Source organism: Scylla paramamosain, chromosome 8 (assembly GCF_035594125.1).
Source record: "Scylla paramamosain isolate STU-SP2022 chromosome 8, ASM3559412v1, whole genome shotgun sequence".
Lineage (NCBI taxonomy): Eukaryota > Metazoa > Arthropoda > Malacostraca > Decapoda > Portunidae > Scylla > Scylla paramamosain.
The window spans coordinates 11,263,467-11,288,323 of record NC_087158.1 but is presented as its reverse complement, the minus strand read 5'-3'; the positions used below and the strand labels follow the sequence as shown (position 1 = coordinate 11,288,323).

At 38.1% G+C, this 24,857-nt stretch overlaps 1 protein-coding gene across 1 annotated transcript in view; it reads right to left on the bottom strand.

Moving 5' to 3' along the window:
* The window catches only part of LOC135102525 (exonuclease 1-like), a 116,221-nt gene that overhangs the window by 78,532 nt on the left and 12,832 nt on the right, over positions 1 to 24,857 (bottom strand). The window contains exon 2 of the mRNA XM_064007805.1: positions 8,537 to 8,656. Within this exon, the coding sequence (XP_063863875.1) occupies positions 8,537 to 8,656 (120 nt within the window). The remainder of the gene's footprint in view (positions 1 to 8,536; positions 8,657 to 24,857) is intronic.

Sequence of the window (24,857 nt, the reverse complement as noted above, 5' to 3'; positions counted from 1 at the left end):
TAGGATGTGTTTTCTCACTGAATATTAGTTGCAAGGTTTGTGTAGGATGTGATTTATGATTGAGTATTGAATATGAAAAGTGATTTGAATCAGAAGTGTAATATGAAGCGTTTGAGATATGTAATGGAATTCATTTGAAAAGATGAAACAATTTTTGTTGTTTTATGTTGTTGTCAGAAGTCGTACATGATTGTCTGAGTGTATGTGTAAATAATACAAATTTAGTAAAATCTGTAAAAATTTAAACACGTTCCCTTGAACCCACAAAAGCCAGTCTTTGAGATTAAGGATGCAGCAAGATTGTGCAACATAGAAGCATGACAGCATTTTCTGTCATTTTCAAAATTTCTTTCTTCTTCTCTTCTTATTATACCATATTCATTCCTTGCCTTTCTATATTCTTCCCTAGTATTTATGTTCATGTTTCTCATCATTTCCCTCCATGCCCTGTACATTTTGCTTTTTGCTTCAACACACCTGGCATTATACCATTCATGCTTACCAATTTTCACTTTATAACTTGGCACAAACTGTTGCAGCCCCTCTCTATACTTGCTCAAAAATCTCATATTTTTCTTGCACTACTTTATCTTCAAACAGCTCTTTCCAGCTGATTTTTCCACAAAATTTATTAAGCTCTCCAAAGTTTGCCTTAGAGTTCTGTCTCCCATTTTTAAATTGTTCATTCCTGTGCAACACTATTTCCTCCAGTAGTACTATTTCTAATGTCACATGATCACTTCTTCCCAGTGGACTCAGACAATGTATACTTGGTCTACCTTCTGGGTTTTCATAAACACTAAGTCCAACTGTGATGGTTCTCCTTCTCCTCTGCATCTTGTAGATTTGTTCACCTATTGTCTCATTGTATTCACCATCATGGTATGCATAAGTTCTTTGCTCCATTACCTGACATTTTCTCTCACTTCCATCTCCCAGTTAATTTCTTTAGTGTTGAAGTCTCGTGTGTGTGTGTGTGTGTGTGTGTGTGTGTGTGTGTGTGTGTGTGTGTGTGTGTGTGTGTGTGTGTGTGTGTGTGTGTGTGTGTGTGTGTGTGTGTGTGTGTGTGTGTGTGTGTGTGTGTGTGTGTGAGAGAGAGAGAGAGAGAGAGAGAGAGAGAGAGAGAGAGAGAGAGAGAGAGAGAGAGAGAGAGAGAGAGAGAGAGAGAGAGAGAGAGAGAGAGAGAGAGAGAGAGAGAGAGAGAGAGAGAGAGAGAGAGAGAGAGAGAGAGAGAGAGAGAGAGAGAGAGAGAGAGAGAGAGCAGCCAAATAAAAAAAAGTACAGCTGTTATTGTATTTGAAAAATACTCCACTCTAATTTTTGCCCAAACCAGTGTAACCATCTGTCCAGACCAAAACAGGACATCTTCTTATCAAGAGCTTCCCAAAATCCATGGATGCATGAATCTGATCTTTTGTTTGGTGAACTAGGATGCGATTATATACCAAACCACAGTAAAGTGAATTTTGCAGTTGGTGAACTTTTGGTTGGGAAGGTAATAGTGTATTTACAAGCAAAGTAACATGTTTATTTCATTCTGTAGATGAAATATATGAACAAAAGAAAATCACAAGTAGAAATAAGCCATCAGTCCCACATCTGGCAGTCCCTGTATAAAATATCCCAATCCATAAATTCATCCAATGTTTTAAAGCTCTCTAATGACTCAGCACTAACAACTTGATCACTGAGTCTATACTATTTACTCTATTTGAGTACCAATTTCTTTAACTTTAAAATCTGACTTTATAAAGCTTGAACCCATTGTTTCTCATCCCATCTTTATTACTGACCTTGAGAATTTTATGTCATTCCTATTATACATCTCTTATACCACTTAAAGACCTTTTAATCTATGCATGTCTAAGAAATGTAAATTCAAAAGCTTCAATCTCTTTTTGTACAGACAATTTCTCATCCTTTTGTATCCTTTTAATCATTCTCTTCTGTCCTGTATCTAACAGATCTGTATTCTTCTAGCAACATGGGAACCATGAACTATACAACATAATTTGATATCTGGGTGATGCCAAACATAACTTTAAAATTACTTCACCATTTTTACTAAGATGCTCTAAAGATGAATCTTAATACAAGGTTTATTTTTCACCTCTATGAACATTTTCTTTGACAGAGATTGGGACTAACTCTACTCCTAAATCTCTTTTGCCCTCTGATCTTAACATAAATGGAAGATAAACATAATTTTGGACAACCAGGAATAAGTAAATAAGTAAACAATATTGTGAAGCATCATTAAGACTTTATATAAACAAAGTTTCCCTGAGTGTACTTGGGGCAATAATGAAGATTCAAGGTGGACTGGCAGACTGTAAAGTTTGACTGTTAGAAGTGAGAACAAGAATTTTGTTACATGTCAAGGCAAGATGAGGGTGATATCTGGCATAACCAGACAATGGTACAGGAAATATCCACAAAATTAGGGTAACAGGGATGGAGAAGCTATTGGCAATGCTAACTGCTCTTCTGATCTTGCTAACTGCATGCCTCCCTTTCTCCCATGGCCTCACTGCACATGACCCTCTTCTTTCTCTCACCCATATTCTGTCCACCTCTCTGATGCAAGAGTTAACCAGTATTCTCAATCATTCGTCCCTTTCTCTGGTAAACTCTGGAACTCCCTGTTTCTGTATTTCCTCCTTCCTATGACTTGAACTCTTTGAAGAGGGAGGTTTCAAGACACTTACAGCCATACTATAAATCTGCCCCACTGGTTGTATTACTCCTGTGTCTGTTTGGGGTACTATAAATATGATGGGCCACCATATGAGGGGGGTGGACATTGTTGCCATTTGGGAAAAGGTCCAGATATGTGCCTCTGTCTTCCCTTTCATATATTTCATGGACTAATGCAGTGATTTACTTATGGTCTGACCATTTTGAATTGAACATTTGGGCATTGTCATTTCCAGGGGTTCCCCAGCCTGCAGTGCTGCCTCACTTACATCCAAGACACACCTCATGTCAGGTGCTTCCTACCTCAAAATTAAATGGTGTTGTAGTATATATATACATTGTGATACTCTAAAAAAGGCAAGTTAATGTAATATATGTTTTTTTTAATGATACTTGCATTGTTTTTTGCAAGCACCACAATACTTGGCAGCATTTCCTCCAAGCGTTGTCACTTTTTCCATGGGTGAACAAGACGTGAGGTCACATGGTCAGACTGACCGTGTTAATCCATGGTCACTTCCTCTCATGCTGCCAGCCAGGATGGAAGCTGCCTCTCCCGTTCATTCTCGTCACTTCCACAGCCGAGAAAAGAGCTTATTTACTCATTAAATAAGTATTTTTTGGAAGATAACATCATAGTTTAAGGGAAATATCATATCTAAAAGGAAACCTATCATATTTAAATGAAATTCACAATGGAGAGAGAGAGAGAGTGGTGTGTGGGGAGCAAAGATAGCAATGACACATAGGCTCTAATCAGATAATTGGCCCAGTACAAGGTTTGGCAGCGCTGCAGGTCGGGAAATCCCTGGAAAGGACAACACACAAACACTCAATTCAAAATGGTCAGACCATAGATATTAAAGTAGCAATTGTTTCATGATTTACCAAAAAACAGGAGGCAGGCAGTAGACACCTGCCGAAACGATAATTACTCCCAGTGAGGTCTAAAGCACTGTTCAAGGGGTGCTGTGAACTTATCATTAAACCCAGCTGTGACCTCACTGAACGTTTCCCTTTGTGTCTCACAACACAAGGGGGCAGTCACAGCCTGCCCTCTAAAGACAACTCTCTTCCTCCACACAAAACTACAAGCACCTAATAACACACACACCCTTCACTCAAAATTTTTAAAATCATGGCGACTCCTACACCAGCCTCGGAGTCCCCATCTGGGGAGGGGACCATAAATGTCCCCAGGTCGGACTGCCTTTCCGTCGACGACCCTAAGTGTCTTGACACCCCCCTCAACTTTTTCTTCATTAACTTCTGCAACATTCGCGGTCTAAGATCTAATTTTCAATCTGTAGAACACCACCTCTCCTCTTCTAAACCTCATCTTCTTTTCCTCACTGAAACTCAGGTGTCTGAGGCAACTGACAGTAGCCCCTTTTCTGTTCCCTCCTACTTTCTCTATCCTCATTTTCGATCCAAAGCTGGATGCTGCGTTTATGTGCGCAATGACTTAACCTGCTCTCGTGCCCACGCTCTTGAATCTTCCGAGTTTTCCACCATCTGGCTACGACTACAGAGTCATTCTCATACTAAATTTATCTGTGCTGTATACCTCTCTCCTAACTCCTCTGACTATAAGAAATTCTTTGACTACTTAACTTCCAAAGTGGAGCACATTCTGACCCTCTTCCCTTTTGCAGAGATCTCCATTCTTGGAGACTTCAATGTTCACCACCAGCTTTGGCTTTCCTCTCCCTTCACTGACCATCCTGGTGAACTAGCCTACAACTTTGCTATCCTCCATGACCTAGAGCAATTGGTGCAACACCCTACTCATATTCCTGACCGTCTTGGAGATACGCCCAACATTCTTGACCTTTTCCTGACCTCTAATCCTTCTGCTTATGCTGTCACCCTTTCTTCTTCGTTGGGCTCCTCCGATCACAATCTCATATCTTTATCTTGTCCTATCACTCCGATCCCTCCTCAGGATCCCCCTAAGCGAAGGTGCCTCTGGCGTTTTGCCTCTGCTAGTTGGGGGGACCTGAGGAGGTATTTTGCTGATTTTCCTTGGAATGACTACTGCTTCCGTGTCAGAGACCCATCTTTGTGTGCTGAGCGCATAACAGAGGTGATAGCATCTGGCATGGAGGCGTACATTCCTCACTCTTTTTCTCGTCCTAAACCTTCTAAACCTTGGTTTAACACAGCTTGTTCTCGTGCTATACATGATAGAGAGGTGGCCCACAAAAGGTACTTAAGCCTTCCATCACCAGAATCTCATGCACTTTATATTTCTGCCCGGAACCATGCCAAGTCTGTTCTCCAACTAGCCAAAAACTCCTTCATTAACAGAAAATGTCAAAACCTTTCAAGATCTAACTCCCCTCGTGATTTCTGGCATCTAGACAAAAATATCTCCAATAACTTTGCTTCTTCTTCTTTCCCTCCTCTACTTCAACCAGATGGCACCACTGCTATCACATCTATTTCTAAAGCTGAACTCTTTGCTCAAACCTTTGCTAAAAACTCTACCTTGGATGATTCTGGGCTTGTTCCTCCCTCTCCTCCACCCTCTGACTACTTCATGCCACGTATTAAAATTCTTCGCAATGATGTTTTCCATGCCCTCGCTGGCCTAAACCCTCGGAAGGCTTATGGACCTGATGGGGTCCCTCCTATTGTTCTCCGAAACTGTGCCTCCGTGCTTGCACCTTGCCTAGTCAAACTCTTTCAGCTCTGTCTGTCAACATCTACCTTTCCTTCTTGCTGGAAGTTTGCCTACATTCAACCTGTTCCTAAAAAGGGTGACCGCTCTAATCCCTCAAACTATCGTCCTATTGCTTTAATTTCCTGCTTATCTAAAGTTTTTGAATCTATTCTCAACAGGAAGATTCTTAAACATCTATCACTTCACAACCTTCTATCTGATCGCCAGTATGGGTTCCGTCAAGGCCGCTCTACTGGTGATCTTCTGGCTTTCCTTACTGAGTCTTGGTCATCCTCTTTTAGAGACTTTGGTGAAACTTTTGCTGTTGCCTTGGACATCTCAAAAGCCTTTGATAGAGTCTGGCACAAAGCTTTGATTTCCAAACTACCCTCCTACGGTTTCTATCCTTCTCTCTGTAACTTCATCTCAAGTTTCCTTTCTGACCGTTCTATTGCTGCTGTGGTAGACGGTCACTGTTCTTCTTCTAAATCTATTAACAGTGGTGTTCCTCAGGGTTCTGTCCTGTCACCCACTCTCTTCTTATTATTCATTAATGATCTTCTAAACCAAACTTCTTGTCCTATCCACTCCTACGCTGATGATACCACCCTGCACTTTTTCACGTCTTTTTCATAGATGACCAACCCTTCAGGAGGTAAACATATCACGCAGGGAAGCCACAGAACGCCTGACTTCTGATCTTTCTAAAATTTCTGATTGGGGCAGAACAAACTTGGTATTGTTCAATGCCTCAAAAACTCAATTCTTCCATCTATCAACTTGACACAACCTTCCAGACAACTATCCCCTCTTCTTCAATGACACTCAACTGTCCCCCTCTTCTACACTGAACATCCTTGGTCTGTCCTTTACTTATAATCTGAACTGGAAACTTCACATCTCATCTCTGGCTAAAACAGCTTCTATGAAGTTAGGTGTTCTGAGACGTCTCCGCCAGTTTTTCTCACCCCCCCAGCTGCTAACTCTGTACAAGGGCCTTATCCGTCCATGTATGGAGTATGCTTCACATGACTGGGGGGGTTCCACTCATACTGCTCTTCTAGACAGGGTGGAATCAAAAGCTTTTCGTCTCATCAACTCCTCTCCTCTAACTGACTGTCTTCAGCCCCTCTCTCACCGCCGCAATGTTGCATATCTAGCTGTCTTCTACCGCTATTTTCATGCCAACTGCTCTTCTGATGTTGCTAACTGCATGCCTCCCCTCCTTCCGCGGCCTCGCTGCACAAGACTTTCTTCTTTCTCTCACCCCTATTCTGTCCACCTCTCTAACGCAAGAGTTAACCAGTATTCTCAATCATTCATCCCTTTCTCTGGTAAACTCTGGAACTCCCTGCCTGCTTCTGTATTTCCACTTTCCTACGACTTGAATTCCTTCAAGAGGGAGGTTTCAAGACACTTATCCACCAATTTTTGACCACTGCTTTGACCCTTTTATGGGACTGGTATTTCAGTGGGCATTTTTTTATTAGATTTTTGTTGCCCTTGGCCAGTATCCTTCCTACATAAAAAAAAAAAAAAAAAAAATCAAATATGAATGAGCAAATGTTGGTCAAATGAGCTTTCTTATAGTTGTTAAATACTTTGATGTCTCCATTATGATTATAAGCCCATGACATTAGCTGCCTGTTGGTTGAAGATCATCTTTGCTTCTTTCTACTGGCATTTGTACAAAGGTAAGCATCAGAAATGTGTATAAGCATTATTGTAGTTTTTTGTAATGGTTTGAACATAATAAGAATAGTCTGTATTCCATAATTCCTTGTTTCAAGAAACTTTACAAATTTTTTTTGGGTATGATTTTGGATATTCAGAGACTGGCACTCCATTTTTTTTTTTTCTGACTCTGGCCAGAATCCTCTTACATAAAAGAAGTTCCACCATGTTCCCAGGTATGTTGTGCATTGTGGAAGAAATTCACACAGTGTTTGAGAGTGCACAATCCATGACACCAATTCATAATACATATCAAGTTAAGTTTGATTAACTGCATAATATTTGAATAACAGTAGCATTTTTAGTATTCTTTTACTTGTGCTCCAGTCTCAATATTGCTTCTTTTTGTCAGATAGAGCTTCTCATTCTGAGTGATTTGGGTAAATTTTTACTCTTATACCAGTCTCTTTTATTTGTAGTAGTTTTTGGCATTTTTAAAATGAATGCCTTCAGCATTCAGTTTTGAGGCTATCCACTCCCAAGCTTGCTTTTTCAATAGGACCATCTGTATTTCTGTTGTAGAGGACATCTTCATGTGTTATGAGATCCACTAGCTACTCCTTTGGATCACTACCAATAGGGATAGAATGCTTCAATGTTGTGGATCCCTAATATTTGGTGATATAATATAGAGAGGTGCTGGTGTGGCTGCAGCTGAGAACGGTGCAGTGCTGGTAGTAAACAATGTTCAAATATGGCACTGATAATGTCAATCAAATTAACTATATTGTGTACGTGATTATATTAAGGTATTTATTGTTCCATCAATCACTATGTGTATACATTATACATTACACAATATACCTTGTAACATTTATGTATGTAAAATGCTTTAATTATGAAGTTTTTTCATATGTATGTTTGCAGGGGTAACAACCTAGCTCTAAGGTATCCCCCCAAAAAAAGAAGGGAAGGGATGCGAGTGGATTTATGGTAGCTAATGGATGGGGATCCCTATGAAAGGGATGGGGAAGGAGATGGTGATAAGGATGATTTATGATATGGCCATTATCTTTTGATTTCTGACGACCACTTTTGACTTTGTTTCTGTGACTAGCACATCAGTGGGCATTTTTTATTATATTTTTGTTGCCCTTGGCTGGTGTCCCTCCTACATAAAAAATAAATAAATAAATAAATAAATTTGAAAAAAAATTTTAAAAATATATGAATGAGTATACCAAAGTTTTTATCTTATGTGGATATTTCTTTGCTTAAAAAATCTAACCTCAAAGTCAAGCTTGACCAATATATATTTTTTTTTCCAAAGGTTACATACACAGCATGTGTGGAATAACTCAATGCTGGACAGCACATGCTCACATGCCCAAAAATTCTTGCACAATTTGGGATGCTATTATACACATAAAGCTGAAACTTCTAACTGCCAAACATAAACACAAACTAGAAAACACCAAAATGGCTTACACTAGGACTTACGTTCTTCGTTTGGTCTCTGTGACTGCCTTGGAAGGAAGGTGACAGCCATCAAATACCATGATGGGCTTTATTCCATGACTTAACAGGAGACTGACTTGCTTCATCACATAAATCACATATCTGAAAAACAATATAATGGGTTATATAACTCTGTACACAGATTCATTAAAAACAAATTTATGCAATTCAAGTAGCAGAACACAGTACATGTATAATCCACAACACCATGTACATACAGATGTAGTGTCATGGAGTTGTTACAAACAACACTGAAAAACTCAAGGTCAAAACAATATAAGATCTTGTCTGTTCCACAGAATTCTCCATACAGCACATATTAAGCAACTGTCATTGTGTACTGCATTAGAATATTAGATACAAAACTCAGTTTTAACAGTAGATGATTTTTTTGTATTTCAGTACTATATTTGTAATCAATGTTTATTCATGGTGCATTTTACACAGTGCAGACTGGCATATATTATTATTGGGAAAAAAGCTAGCAAAAGGCCTACATATTTCCTTTAAGGATGGGTACATCAGCCCACCCATCAAATTCTCATGGTTCATCTTATTATTACATCCTGTGGAATGGAACAAGTAATCTGCTGCAGTGTGGTTTTTGCCATAATTTTTTCAATTTTCTGATATCTTTTTCCTAAATCTTAACTGTTTTACTATGACTTGAATTATAAAATGGAGCTAACTTTTTAGAAGAAAACTTGGTGGTCCATCTGTCCAGAAAGAGCACAGTGAACATAGCTGTGGATGGAGAGGGAGCCCCACTTCACGCTGGGGGTGGAAGAAAGATTGGTTGGTTTTGTTTGAAAATTACTTGAATAAACATCAATGTGAAGGATAAATGTAGCAGGCATGCAATAGGAACAGTTGAGAGGTCCTGGTATATGTAAATAATTACATGAATGGAAATGAGAGAGAGAGAGAGAGAGAGAGAGAGAGAGAGAGAGAGAGAGAGAGAGAGAGAGAGAGAGAGAGAGAGAGAGAGAGAGAGAGAGAGAGAGAGAGAGAGAGAGAGAGAGAGAGAGAGAGAGAGAGAGAGAGAGAGAGAGAGAGAGAGAGAGAGAGAGAAACAAGGAAGAGTCTGAATGATCATGCAGCAATGGATGAAAGATTGAGGAAGGATATGATGGATGGCCTGGTAATGAAAGAGATGCTTGATGAAGATCATTACGCTGTTACAATCATGTTGCTGGGCCTGGGATAAAAGAAGCCCCAACCACCTTGATGATGTCACAGCCTGCCCACTAATCATGCTGCTTCCCATTCCAAGGAAACACAACAAATCTTACCCTACAACTTTGAATAATATATTAATTTACAATTATCTTACCCTGCATGAAGCAGGTGTTCTCCATTCACAATAATCTGCAGTGATCTGCCTCACATGTGCCTTTGGAAGTAGACAATAGCTGAAACGATAATTACTCCCAGTGTGGTCTGAAGCACTGGATCAAGGGGTGCTGTGAACTTATCAGTAGCCCAGCTGTGACCTCACTGAATGTTTCCCTTTGTGTCTCTCAACACAAGGGTACAGTCACAGCCTGCCCTCTAAAGACAACACTTCCTTTACATAAAACTACATACTGTACACCTAAATACACATACACACCCTTTACTCAAAATCCTAAATTAATATGATGACTCCTACGCCAGTCTTGGAGTTCCTGTCTGGGGAGGGGGACCACAAGTGTCCCCGGGTCAAAGTGCTCTTCTGGTATCGACCATGAGAGTCTTGACACCCCCCCTCAATCTTTCCTTCATTAACTTCTGCAACATTCATGGCCTTACATCTAATTTTTAAATCTGTAGAACACCACCTCTCCTCTACTAAACCTTATCTTCTTTTCCTCACTGAAACTCAGGTGTCTGAGACAACTGACACTAGCCCCTTTTCTGTTCCTTCCTACTTTTCTATCTCATTTTCAATCCCAACCTGGATGTTGCGTCTACGTGTACAATGACTTAACCCACTCCCGTGCCCACTCTCTTGAATCTTTCAAGTTTTTCACAATCTAGCTATGACTACAGAGTCACTCTCAAACTAAGTTTATCTGTGCTGGATACCTCTCATCTAACTCCTCTGACTAAAAAATTCTTTGACTACTTAACTTCCAAGGTGGAGCACATTCTGATTCTCTTCCCCACTGTGGAAATCTCCATTCTTGGAGACTTCAATGTTCACCACCAGCTTTGGCTTTCCTCTCCTTTCACTGACCATCCTGGTGAACTAGTCTTTAACTTCTATGTTAGGCTCCTCTGGTCGCAATCTTGTGTCTGTATCATGTCCTATCACTCCAATCCCTCCATAAGATCCCCAAAACAGAGGTGCCTCTGGTGTTTCGCCTCTGCTAATTAGGAGGACCTGAGGAGGTATTATGCTGATTTTCTATAGGATGACTACTGTTTCCATGTCAAAGATCCATCTCAGTGTGCTGAGCACATAAAAGAGTGACAGTGTCTGGCATGGAAGCATACATTCCACACTTTTTCTCTCGACCTAAACCTTGCAAACCTTGGTTTGGCCCACAAAAAGTTACTTGAGCCTGCCATCACCTGAATTTCATGTCCTTTATATTTCTGCCTGGAATAATGCCAAGTCTGTTCTACAGTTAGCCAGAAACTCCTTCATTAACAGAAAGTGTCAAAATCTTTCAAGATCTAACCCCCTTTGTGACTTCTGGCACCTAGCCAAAAACACCTCCAATAACTTTACTTCTTCATCTTTCCCTCCTTTATTTCAACTTGATGGCACCACTGCCATCTCATCTATTTCTAAGGCTGAACTCTTTGCTCAAACTTTTGCTAAAAACTTTGCCTTGGATCATTCTGGGCTTGTTCCTCCCTCTCCTCCACCCTCTAACTACTTCATGCTACCCATTCAGATCCTTTGCAATGATGTTTTCCATGCCCTTGCTGGCCTTAATCCCTGACCTGATGGGGTCACTCCTATTGTTCTCAGAAACTGTGCCTCTGTGCTTTCACCTTGCCTAGCCAAACTCTTCCAACTCTGTCTACTAACATCTACCTTTCCTTCTTGCTGTAAGTTTATCTACATTCAGCCCGTTCATATAAAAGGGTGACCACTCTACTCCCTCAAACTACATTCCTATTACTTTAATCTCCTGTTTCTCTAAAGCTTTTTTTCATCTATCCTCTACAGGAAGATTCTTAAATATCTATCACCTCAACTTTTTATCTGATCGCCAGTATGGGTTCCATCGAGGCCACTCTACTAGTGATCTTCTGACCTTCCTTACTGAGTCTTGGTCATCCTCTTTTAGGGATTTTGATGAAACTTTTGCTTCTGACAGAGGCTGGCACAAAGCTTTGATTTCCGAACTACCCTACTTTGGCTTCTATCCTTCTCTCTGTAACTTCATCTCAAGTCTCCTCTCCGACCGTTCTATTGCTGCTATGATAGACAGTCATTACTCTTAAGTCTATTAACAGTGGTGTTCCTCTGGATTTTGTCCTGTCACCCACTCTCTTTCTATTATTCATCAATGATCCTCTGAACCAAACTTCATATCCTATCCACTTCTACACTGATGATGCCACCCTGCACTTTTCCATGTCTTTTTGTAGACATCCAACCCTTTAGGAAGTAAACAGCTCAAACAGGGAACATCTGATTTCTGATCTCTCTAAAATTTCTGATTGGGGCAAAGCAAACTGAGTAATGTTCAATTCCTCAAAAATTCAATTCTTCCATCTGTCAACTTGACACGACCTTCCAGATACCTATCCCCTCTTCTTCAATGAAACTCATCTGTTCCCTTCTTCTATCTAAACTGAAAATTTTCATATCTCATCTCTAGCTAAAACGGTCTTCTATGAAGTTTAGTGTTTCAAGTTATCTCTGACAATTTTCTTTTAATTCTCCCAGCTGGTAACACTGTACAGGGACTATATCCATCCATGTATGTTGTATACTTCACATGTCTGGTGGGGGTGGGTTGCACTCATACTGCTCCTTTAGACAGGATGATATCAAAAGCTTTTTGTCTTATAAACTCCTCTCCTTTAACCAATTGTCTTTAGCCTCATTCTCATTGATGCAATGTTGTATCTCTTGCTATCTTCTTTTGCTATTTTCATGCTAACCACTCTTCTGATCCTTGTAACTGCATGCCTCACCTCCTCTTATGGCCTGGCTGCACCAGACTTTCTTCTTTCTCTCACCCCTATTCTTTCCACCTCTCTGATGCTATAGTTAACCAGTATTCTCAATCATTCATCCCTTTCTCTGGTAAACTTTGGCACTCCCTGCCTGCTTCTGTATTTCCATCTTCCTATGACTTGAATTCTTTCAAGAGGGAGGTTTCAAGACACTTATCCTGTATTTCTGACTAACACTTTGGACTCTGTATGGGAATTGGCACCTCAGTTGGTCTTTTATTTATTTATTTTTTTTTTTTCAGTTTTTGTTTCCCTTGGCTGGTGACTCCCTTCCACCTCTCTGATGCTATAGTTAACCAGTATTCTTAATCACTCATTCCTTTCTCTGATAAACTTTGGAACTCCCTGCTTACTTCTGTATTTCCTCCTTCCTATGATTTGAACTCTTTCATGAGGAACGTTTCAAGACAATTATCCTCCATTATTTTAATTTTTCTATTTGCAATTCTCTATGGGACCTGCAGTAGGTGGGCCTTTTTTTTATATACAATTTTTTGTTGCCTTTGGCAACAAAAAATAAATAAATAAATAAATAAAAATAAATAAATAAAATAAGACAGAAAAGCTGCCAAGCCTGTAATCACTCAAGAGGACATTATTAGGGTTCATAGATCATGATCACATGGCCCTGAAGAAAGAAGTAGTTCCACCTTGGCACATTAAAGTCCCTAAACATCTTCACAGGCACCAGTCTGAGTGCTGGGCCAAATACATAAGATTCAGGAAGATGTATGGCTGAGGATCCCATCTGACTCTCCAAAAACTCTTCCTTTTCCACTTAGCCAACATAGTGTGGCAGTCTGTTGTTTCCTCTGAAGGTAACTATGAGCATTATCTTAAGAAAAAAAAAAAGTTATTCCATGCCTATACTGGAAGAAGACTGCCTGCCAATCTATTGGCCATCTCCTTATCAACAACCAACTCAGGGATGATACACAAGAAATGTCAAACAAATTTTCCTGTCTTTGCATCCACAGACATTGAAGTTTTAGATAATCCTAATTCCCATCAACAAAGCCCAGCCACCATCTCATTTATAAAACTGCCAATGACAGATGTTGAATGCCGATTAAAGTCACTAAACTCTGGGTAGTTATTGGGCCAGACAACCTTGATCCTTTTTCTCTTGAAATGATGCGCTATGACTTATTTAAAAAAATCACCTGATTCTGACATCATACCTGACATGAAAACACTCAAGCATCTCACCTTATGACCTAAGATGTTTGTAAAATAAAGCAAACATTTGATAATTTTAAAATATGCTGTAATTTGCAAAGAGTTACTGTACTTGCCGATGCATTTGATATTTTCTTGAAAAAAAGTATCTAATAATCTAATGCATCCATAGCACAAATGCCTAATCCTGTATAATGAGAGAGAGAGAGAGAGAGAGGAGAGAGAGAGAGAGAGGAGAGAGAGAGAGAGGAGAGAGGAGAGAGAGAGAGAGAGGAGAGAGAGAGAGAGAGAGAGAGAGAGAGAGAGAGAGAGAGAGGGGAGAGAGAGAGGAGAGAGAGAGAGAGAGGAGAGGAGAGAGAGAGAGAGAGAGGAAGGAGGGAAGTAGAGTGGGATGGATGCATGGATGGGTGGGGGGAGGGAAGGGGAAGGATGGTAAGGAAAGGGGAGGCAGGCAGGAAATGGAGAGGGAGGGAATGGGGAGGGGAGAAGGGAAAGGGGAGGGAGGCAGGTAATCAGGAGAAAGGGAAGGGGAGGGAGGGAGGGAGGGAGGGGGGAGGGGAGGGGAGGAGGGAGAGAGAGAGAGAGAGAGAGAGAGAGAGAGAGAGAGAGAGAGAGAGAGAGAGAGAGAGAGAGAGAGAGAGAGAGAGAGAGAGAGAGAGAGAGAGAGAGGAGAGGAGAGGAGAGGAGAGGAGAGGAGAGGAGAGGAGAGGAGAGGAGAGGAGAGGAGAGGAGAGGAGAGGAGGACAGAGAGGAGAGGAGAGGAGAGGAGAGGAGAGGAGAGGAGAGGAGAGAGAAGAGGAGAGGAGAGAGAGAGAGAGAGAGAGAGAGAGAGAGAGAGAGAGAGAGAGAGAGAGAGAGAGAGAGAGAGAGAGAGAGAGAGAGAGAGAGAGAGAGAGAGAGAGAGATTAAAGTTGGGAAAGTAAAAGAATTAGTGAGAGAGGAAGTCAAAAGTTGGAAAGAAGAGAGAGAACAAAAGGTGGATATGGAGGAGATAATAAGGCAATAGCAACAGAAACACAATAAGGACATTGAAAAGCAAGTGATTTAAATAATAAAGGAAAAAAGTACTCTTGAGAGAAACATGGTACAGAGAAAGATGCGTGTGGTGGTATTTGGGGTCAAGAAGAATCTACCCAAGAAAAAAGCTAGAGAAAGAAGAGGCAAAAAGGGCTAAGGAAATTATAGCAGAAGTGGTGGGAGGAGAGGAGATAGTTGAACAAATTGAAGAGGTTTACAGGATTGGAAAGTATGACAAAAATGGAACAAGACCAATGAAAATAAGATTCAGTTCACAAACAGCAGCAGAACATGTCTTACAAAAGACAGGAAAATTGGCAAAAGTAGAGGGAATGAGGGGAATATGGATAAAAAGGGACATGAACGAAGAAGAGAGAAGTAAACTGAAAGAGTTGAGAGTAAGGGCCCTGTCAAAAAACAAGGAGAGAACACAGGAACAAGCGAGGAGATTCATTTAGAAAGTTGTAGACATGAAAGTGAGGAAATGGTGGCACAAAGATGCCATGCAAGATCACCAAGTGGAAGCTGAAAAATTATGTATTGAAAATATAGATGGTTTGGTGTCAAGCCTACTGGCACTTCAAGACTACCTAAAGAACAATAAAATAGATGTGGTATGTTTAACGGAAATCAAACTAAAAAAGCAAAAAAAGTTGAGATTTGCAAAGGAAGGATATAGCACATGGAGAAGATACAGAAAAGGAAAGGGAGGAGGAGGAGTGATGATATTGGTAAAAGAGGATATTGTTGTTAAGGAAGTGGAATATGGTGATGGAATGGCAGAAACTTCGAGTGTTGTGATTAAGATCAAAGGAAATTAATAAAGGAAGGTTAATTGTGACATAAATACAACCATAAACTAATGCATGGGATACCAAGATATAAAATTATACAACTAGAAACAAGAAATAGCACAGAGGAAATGATAAGGAAAAGTAACAAAGTGCTCTTAGTAGGTGACTTCAACACTAAAGGAATTAACTGGGAGATGGAAGTGAAAGAAAATGTTGGGAGTGAAGAACTTATGCATACTACGATGATGAATACAATGAGACAATGGGTGAATGAGCCAACAAGATGTAGAGGAGAAGAACCATCACAGTTGGACTTAGTGTTTACAAAAACTACAGAAAGTAGACCAAGTATACATTGTCTGAGTCCAATGGGAAGAAGCAATCATGTGACAATAAAAATAGTACTACAGGAGGAAACAGTGTTGCACAGGAATGAAGAATTTAGAAATAGGAGATAGAACTATGCTCAGGCAAACTTTGCAGAGCTTAATAAATTTTATGGAAAAATTAACTGGAAAGAGCTATTTGAAGGTAAAGTAGTGCAATAAAAATATAAGATATTTTTAAGCAAGTATGGAAAGGGGATGCAGTACTTTGTGTCAAGTTATAAAGTGAAAACTGGGAAGCATGAATGGTGTAATGCCAGATGTGTAGAAGCAAAAAAAGAAAAAGGACAGGGCATGGAGGAAAAATGGTGAGAAATATGAACAGAAATGCTAAAGAAGAATACAGAAAAGCAGGGAATGAATATAGTAAAATAAGAAGAGAAGAAAGAAACTTTGAAAGTGACACAGTAAGAAAATGCAAGGAAGAACCCAAACTCTTCTAGATACACAAACGGGAAAATGAAACATAGGGATGACATAAACAAGTTAAGAAGGGAAGGAAGAATTTATGAAACTAGTGAGGAGATAAGTAAACTTAAGAATGAGAGTTTTCAATCTGTGTTTACAAAGGAAACTGAATTTGTGGCACCAAAAGTGGTATCACAGAATGAGGAAATACAGGAGATACAAGCAAAGAGACAAGAAATCAAGAAACTGCTAGAAGAGCTGGATGTCAGAAAAGCTATGGGATCAAATCAAGTAAATGGATGGATATTAAAAGAATGCAGAGAACAAATGAAAGAACCCACATGGGATATAATGAACAGCTTGATGAAAGAAAAAAAAAACCAAGGGAATAGAAAAGAGCTAACATAGTTGCAATATATAAAAGGGGAAATAAAATGCAACCATTAAATTACAGATCAGGATCACTAACAGATATTGTAAGCAAGCTTTGTGAAATAGTAATTAGAGATAGAAGAATGCAATATTTATAAGATGAAAAGATAATTATGGAAAAAGCAATTTGGATTCAGGAAAGGGAGATCCTGTGTCACAAATCTACTAAGCTTTTATACAAGAGTAATAGATGGAATGCAAGAGAGGGACGGATGGGTTGATGCAGTATACCTGGATCTCAAAAAGGCATTTGATAAAGTTCCCCACAACAGTCTTATGTGGAACTTAGAGAATGAAGGAGGACTAAAGGGAGCATCACTGAGATGGATGATTATTTGCAAAGGAGGGAAATGAGAACAGTAGCCAGAGATACTAATTCAACTTGGCTTGAAGTGACAAGTTGGATACTGCAAGGATCTGTGTTGGCACCTATTATGTTTCAAATATATGTAAATGATATGGCAGAGGATCTAAATAGTTATATAAATCCTTTTTGCTGATGATGCAAAAATAATGAAAATAATAAAGGATGAAAATGACTGCAAGGAGTTACAAAAGGATATTAACAAGATACATACATGGAACCAAAGATGGAAACTAAAATTAAATGCCAGAAAATGCCAAGTGTTGGAAATAGGAAAAAAGTTGAAAAAGACTTCATGGAAATGGAAGGAGAAATAATAATGAAAAGTACTGAAGAAAAGATTTGGGAGTAATAATCCAGGACACACTATTACCTGAAAGGCACATAAATAGAATATTTGGCTCTACATACAGCTTGTTAACAAACATTAGGGTGGCATTTAACTATTTAGATAAAGAAATGATGAGGAAAATGATAACAAGCATGATATGACCTAAATTGGAATATGCAGCAACAGTTTGGGCTCCACATAGAAAAAAAGATTATGGAAACTGGAAAGAATACAGAGGATAGTGACAAAGATGGTACCAGAATTGAAAGACTTAAACTATGAAGAAAGACTTGAAGAGATGGGATTACCGAGAAGACCTGATAACAATGTACAAATTAGTAAACAATATAGAAAGAACAGACAGAAATGACTTGATACCACAGATAGGGGAGGGAGAGAAACCAACAAGGGGGCATGGGATGAAAATAAAGAAGAGTGGATGTTCAAGAAACATCAAGAAATACAGCTTCCCATATTGAACTATTGAAATTGTGAGTGATTTGAAGGAAGAGGTGGTTGTGGCAAACAGTGTACACATGTTTAAAGAGAAACTGGATAAATATGGTTATGGAGACAGGGCAAAATGAGCTTTCGCTTATGCCCTGTACAATACAAATAGGTAAACACACACACACACACACACACACACACACACACACACACACACACACACACACACAGCAGCAGCATTAGTGGAGCTGACAGGATGTGTTTTCTAGTGCTCTGCATATAGAAGGACGGAATAACACATCGCTCGTGGTGGAACAAGATATGTTATGAAGACCCTGGAATACTTAGGTGGTAAACAGGGAGGGAAGAAACAGTACCCTGAGTATAGTTATCCCGTCTCTAGGAAATTTTGGTTTGGTTTGTTTACATTTTGGACAAAGATGGCAAAACGTGGCATCCCAAGAGGTTCATTTGAAGGTTTTACTGGAGAAGAAGAGAACTAAATTATAGACTGCAATGTAGAAATATTTTGCATATGGAAGAAATGATGGACAAGTTATTGGAGAGAATAAAGACATTTGAGGCACACCTGAAGTAGGCAGGTAAGCAGTTGGTGACTATAACAGCAAAGTTGATTGAGATGAAAGATGAAAATGAGAAGTTAAAGGTGGAAAATGACTGTTTAAAGAAATATATAAAGGAAAAAGTAGAAACTGTTCAGAAAGGAAATGAGGAAATGAAGGCAAGTGTAAAGGATGTGGAAATGAGGCAAAATAAGTGGTTAAATGAATGTAAATTTGAGGAAGAATCACTCAAGAAAATAATAAAACAAAAAAATAAGAAACAAAACCTGAGAGAGAAAGTAGTAAATGTTATTAAAGAAGAGAAAAATTAGTGAGACACTGTAAAAAAATATAAACAATTGTATTTGGTTTAAAGGAAGAGAAAATAGTAAGCAGAATTCAAAGAGAGGAAAAGGAAAAGAACCTGTTGAATAAATTACTGAAAAAAAGTGATGGATGAAGACAGTCAGGTGGTAAAGCAAGTGCAAGAGTTCCATAGAATTGGGAAATATGAAAAAAGAAAAAATGAGACCCATAAGAATAAGGTTTGCAACATAGGTACATGCAGAAGAGGTAATTAATGGGTCTTGGAGGTTGTCTGGAAATGAAGAATATAAGAATTTAAGGATAAACAGGGATATGGATGATATTGAAAGATTGAAGCAAAAGGAGCTGGTAAATGAAGCTAAACAAAAAAATTTACAACGAACGGAATAGGAGAAGAAGTTTTTCTGGAGAGTAAGAGATATGAGAATAAAGAAATGGTACATCAAACAGTAAGTAAAATATGTTATACTAATGTAAATGGATTAATGTCAACAAAGATGAAAATAAATGAGTTATTAAACAGAAATGCACTGGATGTTGTTGCATTATGTGAGACAAAATGGAAAAATGAAAGGGAAACTCCTGACACTGGTGATGATAAATATGATTTATGGATGAAAATTAGAAGTGACAAGAGAGGAGGGGGAGTGATCATTATGACTAAAAAGTGTGTTAAAGTGGAGAGGATAATAAAAAGTGAAGACATATCTGAAATTCTAAAAGTGATGATTAAAAGTGGAAATGGAAGGATAATGAATTATGTAGAAGTGTATGTGCCACCTATGACTAATGCTTGGTGAAAAGAAGAATATGAAGAGATGTTGGTAGATGTGTTAAAAGGTCTTGAAAAGATAGTGATGGAAAGTAGTGAAGTAGTTATTGCTGATGATTTTAACTGTAAGGAGATAAATTGGGAGACATTGACAACTACTGGAAGTGAAAACTCATGGAGTAGTAGACTATTAAACTGGGCGAATGAAAACTTAATGACTCAATGGGTCGATTGTGATACCAGATTTAGTGGAAGAAATAAACCATCAAGACTTGATTTAGTGTTTACCAAGGACATGGAAATTATTGAAACTATACACTATGATAGTCCTCTGGATAAAGGTGATCATGTGTTGATGGAATTTAAATTGAAGAATGAAAATGTAATCATTGATGAAAATTATAAGGTGAAAAGATTTAAATATAGTAAACCTGACTTTGAAAAATTAAGAAAAAACTTTGTTGCTGTGGACTGGAAAGACTTTGAAGACGCAGATGTTCAGGAAAAATGGGATATATAATTCTGCTGTGGAGAAATTTGTACCTAGAGGAGGAGCAAGATGTAGAAATGGTAAAGAATGGTTCAATACAAAATGCAAAGAGGTTAGAAATTGTAAGCTAAATGTTTGGAATAGATTGAAGAGGAAAACTGAGAGCAGATGGGAGGAATATGTTGATGCTTGAAACGAGTATGATGAAATAATAAGAATGGAGAGAAGAAACTATGAAAGAGATATAACAGAACCCAAACTATTCTTTAGACATATAAATGACAAGATGAAGAAGAGAGGTGCATCAAGATTGAAAAATTGAAGGAAAAAATCTATGATGATGGACAAAAAAATTCTATGATCTGAATAAAAGTTTCAGATCAGTACTTACTGTGGAAGGGGAGCCTGATGCTGGAAGGGATAAATTGGTGAGGAATATACTAAGAACAGTCCCAGTCAGTTATGAGGAAATACTTAAGATGATGGAAGAACTTGAAGTAAATAAAGCATCTGGTCCAGATGGAGTATCAAACTAGATACTGAAGGAATGTAGAGAATAACCGGCTGATAAAATTATCAGTATGGTGGTAACATCATTGTCGCAGAGAAGAGTACCAAAAGATTGGAAGAGAGCAAATACTACACCAATATTCAAAGGAGGAAATAAGAAAACCCACTAAATTATAGACCAGTGTTACTGACTAGTGTTGTAGGAAAACTAGGAGAAAGAACAATAATGGAAAGATGGATGGAACACTTGGAAAGAGATAAAGTTTTGGTAAATTTTCAATTTGGATTTAGGAGGGGAAGATCATGCCCCATGAACCTACTGTCCTTTTATTCAAGGATAGTTGATATTGTGCAGGAGAGAGACAGATGGGTGGATGGTGTCTACTTAGACTTGAAGAAGGCATTTGACAAAGTATCACACTGAAGATTGCTATGGAAGATAAAAGTTATGGAAAATTGGAGGAAGACTGCTGGAATGGATGGAGGATTATCTGGATGATAGAGAGATGAGAACTGTAATACAAGACCAAAATTCATCTAGGCTGAAAGTAACTAGTGGTGTCCCACAGGGGGTCAATGTTGGGACTGATAATGTTTGTAATATATGTGAATGACATAAATGAAGAAACAGATAGCCATATGAACTTATTTGCATATGATGCTAAGCTGATGGAAAGGGTAGAAAATGTAAATGACTATGATGCTGCAAGATGATTTAAATAAGACAAATATATGGAGTAAATCTTGGCAAATGGAATTCAGTTCAAGTAAATGTAAAGTAATGGAGTTTGGTAGAGTAAGAATACAATATCATTATGAGATGAATAGTGTGAAGTTAAAGAAATCAAAAGAAGAAATGGATTTGGGAGTAACAGTTACTGAAAATTTGACTTCGGACAGACACATTGATAAAATTACTGGAGAGATGATGAATTTGTTAAAAAGAGTAAGAATGGCATTCTCATATATGGATGAATGATAAAAAGTTGTTGATTTCCATGATTAGACCAAGATTGAAATATGTGGCAGTGGTGTGTGTCTCCTCATACAAAGAGGAATATTATAAAATTAGAAAGAGTACAAAGAGCAGTCACTAAGATGGTTTCAGAGTTGAGTAAGTCAACCTATGAAGGGAGATTAAGAATGTTGGAAATTCCTACCCTTGAAAATAGGAGAGAGAGAGGAGATTTAATAAACATCTATAAAATGATAAATGGTATGGAAAATGTGGACAAAGAATGTTTTATAAATTTAGACACACATAGTACAAGAGGACACAGTAAAAAGTTGAAGGAAGTTAACTGTAGAAGAGACATCAAGAAGTATAGTTTTCCTCACAGAAGTGTGAACAAATGGAATGAACTCAGTGAAGACGTTAATGCCAAAACTGCCCATGCTTTTAAGACCAAACTGGATAAATATAGAGATGGGATGCTATGATATTACTCCCCTCCCATAAACCACAACTTGGTAAATACACAAATACAAGAAAATAAAATAGAGAAAATAGTAAAAATGAAGGACTAAATGTGATGCATACCAACATAGGCAGACTGATGTTTAACAGAAATAAACCTAAAAGAAAACCAGAGTCATTAACAATAGCTAAAATATATGGAGAAGAGACAGGATTGGTAAAGGAGGTGGAGATGTAACAATAATGACAAGAAAAGAAGTGAAGACAGAAATAGTAATATATGGAGAAGGAAAAGCACAATTAGTGAGTGTTAACTTGGAGGACAATAATGAATACTAATGGTAATTACAACCTATGTAAAATCCAAAACAAATTATTGGGGCAAGGAAGAACACAAGAAAATAAGAAAAGATACCATTCAGTGTTTGAGTAAATTAATCAAAAGTAATAAAATAATATTACTGGCAGATGATTTCAATTGCAAAGAAGTAAATAGGGAAATGTTTGAAACAGGAGGAAATAAACTGCATGGGGAGAAAGATTTCTGAAGCTGACTATGGAAAACACAATGATGCAATGGGTGACTGAAAATAAAAGATATGAAGATGACAAAACAGCAAGACTAGACCTAATACTACTGAAAGGAATCAACCTAACTAAAGAATTAAAATATGTGAATCCCATGGAAAAAAGATTGATAATGATGTCAGTGAAGAGGATGAATCATACAAAGAAAATAGGAGAAACTATGGAAAAATTAATATAGATGCTCTAAAGAAATATTATGAAGAAATGAACAGGGAAGAGCTGAAAAGAGCAAATGATGTATATGGTAAGTATGACATTTTTCTGGAAATATATGAGAAATGAGTGAATAAATATGTCCCACCAAGCAAACCTAAAGAAAAAAAGAAAGGTGTGGTTCAATGCAAAGAAAAAAAAAGCAACACATAGATAAGAATGAAAAGAAATTGAAACCAAAGAAATAAAGAAGAATTTATGATAGCAAGAAATTAATATGTGAAAATAAGGAGAGAGGAAGAGAAAGGATATGATAAGGATATAGTCAAAAGGTGCAAGGATGAACCAAAATTGTTCTACAGATTCAGAAATGGAAAATTTAAACTAAAAGAAAAACTAGAAAGATTGAAGGATGGAAATGAAACATATGAAGACTCAAAAGACATGAGTGAATTGTTATACAAAAAGTTCCAACAAATTTTTGCAGAAGAATCAGAATTTAACAAGTTTAGATTGTAAGTAAAGGACAGACCATGAATGCTCAGTGTAGAAGAGGGGGACAGTTGAGTGTCATTAAAAAAAAAGGGGATAGTTATCTGGAAGGTTGTGTCATGTTCATAGATGAAGGAATTGAGGTTTTCAGGTATTGAACAATACTAAGTTTCCTCTGTCCCAATCAGAAATTTTAGAGATATCAAAAGTCAGGAGTTCTGTGGCTTCCCTGAGTGAGCTGTTTACTTTCTGAAGGGTTGGACATCTATGAAAAAATGTGGAAAAGTGCAGGGGCCACATACTCAAAACTCTGGTAATGTCCGATCTCACAAGTACTTACCAGCTCGAAACTTCAGAGGTGCCTACAATGAACATCATGAAGTATACTCAAACCAAATTTATGACATCGGTAACACATCATACAGTGGAACCTTGGTTGCTTAATGCCTTCCTTTTTTGAAAAAATTGGTTTTCAAACAAAATTTTGAACTCATTATTGCTTCAGGTGCAGAAACATAATTTGGTTCTAAAATAGTTACTTGATTTTAAATATTAAAAGACATCGCAAAACAGCTGTTCATTACTAATTTATAGTTTCTATAAACATCTACTTTGTTTTTATATATTTGGAGGAGAGACACAGAGTGTAAGACAGCAATTCAATCTTTGAAATAAGGTAAATGTGATCCCACTGAAAAGCTTGATGAAAACAAACAGTTTTCGGCACTCAGAAGTAATCCTGAGTCACCTGTGGCTTTCTCAATGACCCAAAGCACCATCATTACTGCACAACTGTATTTTTCCAGTAACTTTACTCAGCAGCAAGATGTCTAAGTGTTATTCATTTTGGCAATAAGTAGGTTGCTCCTCTCTGTGTCCCTCTGTAAGGCTTCCCTCACTAGATCAGTGACAAAGAGAATACCTGCATGGTCTAAATAGTATCTTCTGATGAGTTCTGTGTCACTAAGTTCATTCAGTACATCCTTTCTGGATAAATAATTTGTAAGCTGGAGATATTGTGAAGCAGCCATCTTGGCTGCTTCACAACATAAGCTGCTAAGACAGTGTAGATGGGTGTCTGAGAACTGATTAATCCATTTTACATTGATTCCTATGGGACAAATAGTTTTGGTTTTCAAACACTTTGGATTTCAAATGGCATTCAGGAACGAATAAGTTCAAGAACCAAGATTCCACAGTAACTCATTTTACTCGTAAGTCCCAGTCACATCTTTCCGGCACCTAATATCTCACCAACTAATCACAGCCTAGATTTTGTGCTGCCTTTAATGATGAGACAATCATGTATCGAGTACTAAGTGTTTCTTTCTTTCTTTACTCTTTCTTCTTCTTATCATCCTTATTATTACTGTTAAACCATAAACATACACATATCAATTTAAACCAACTATGTATGTAAGTATGTATGTTTTTATGTATGCATGAAT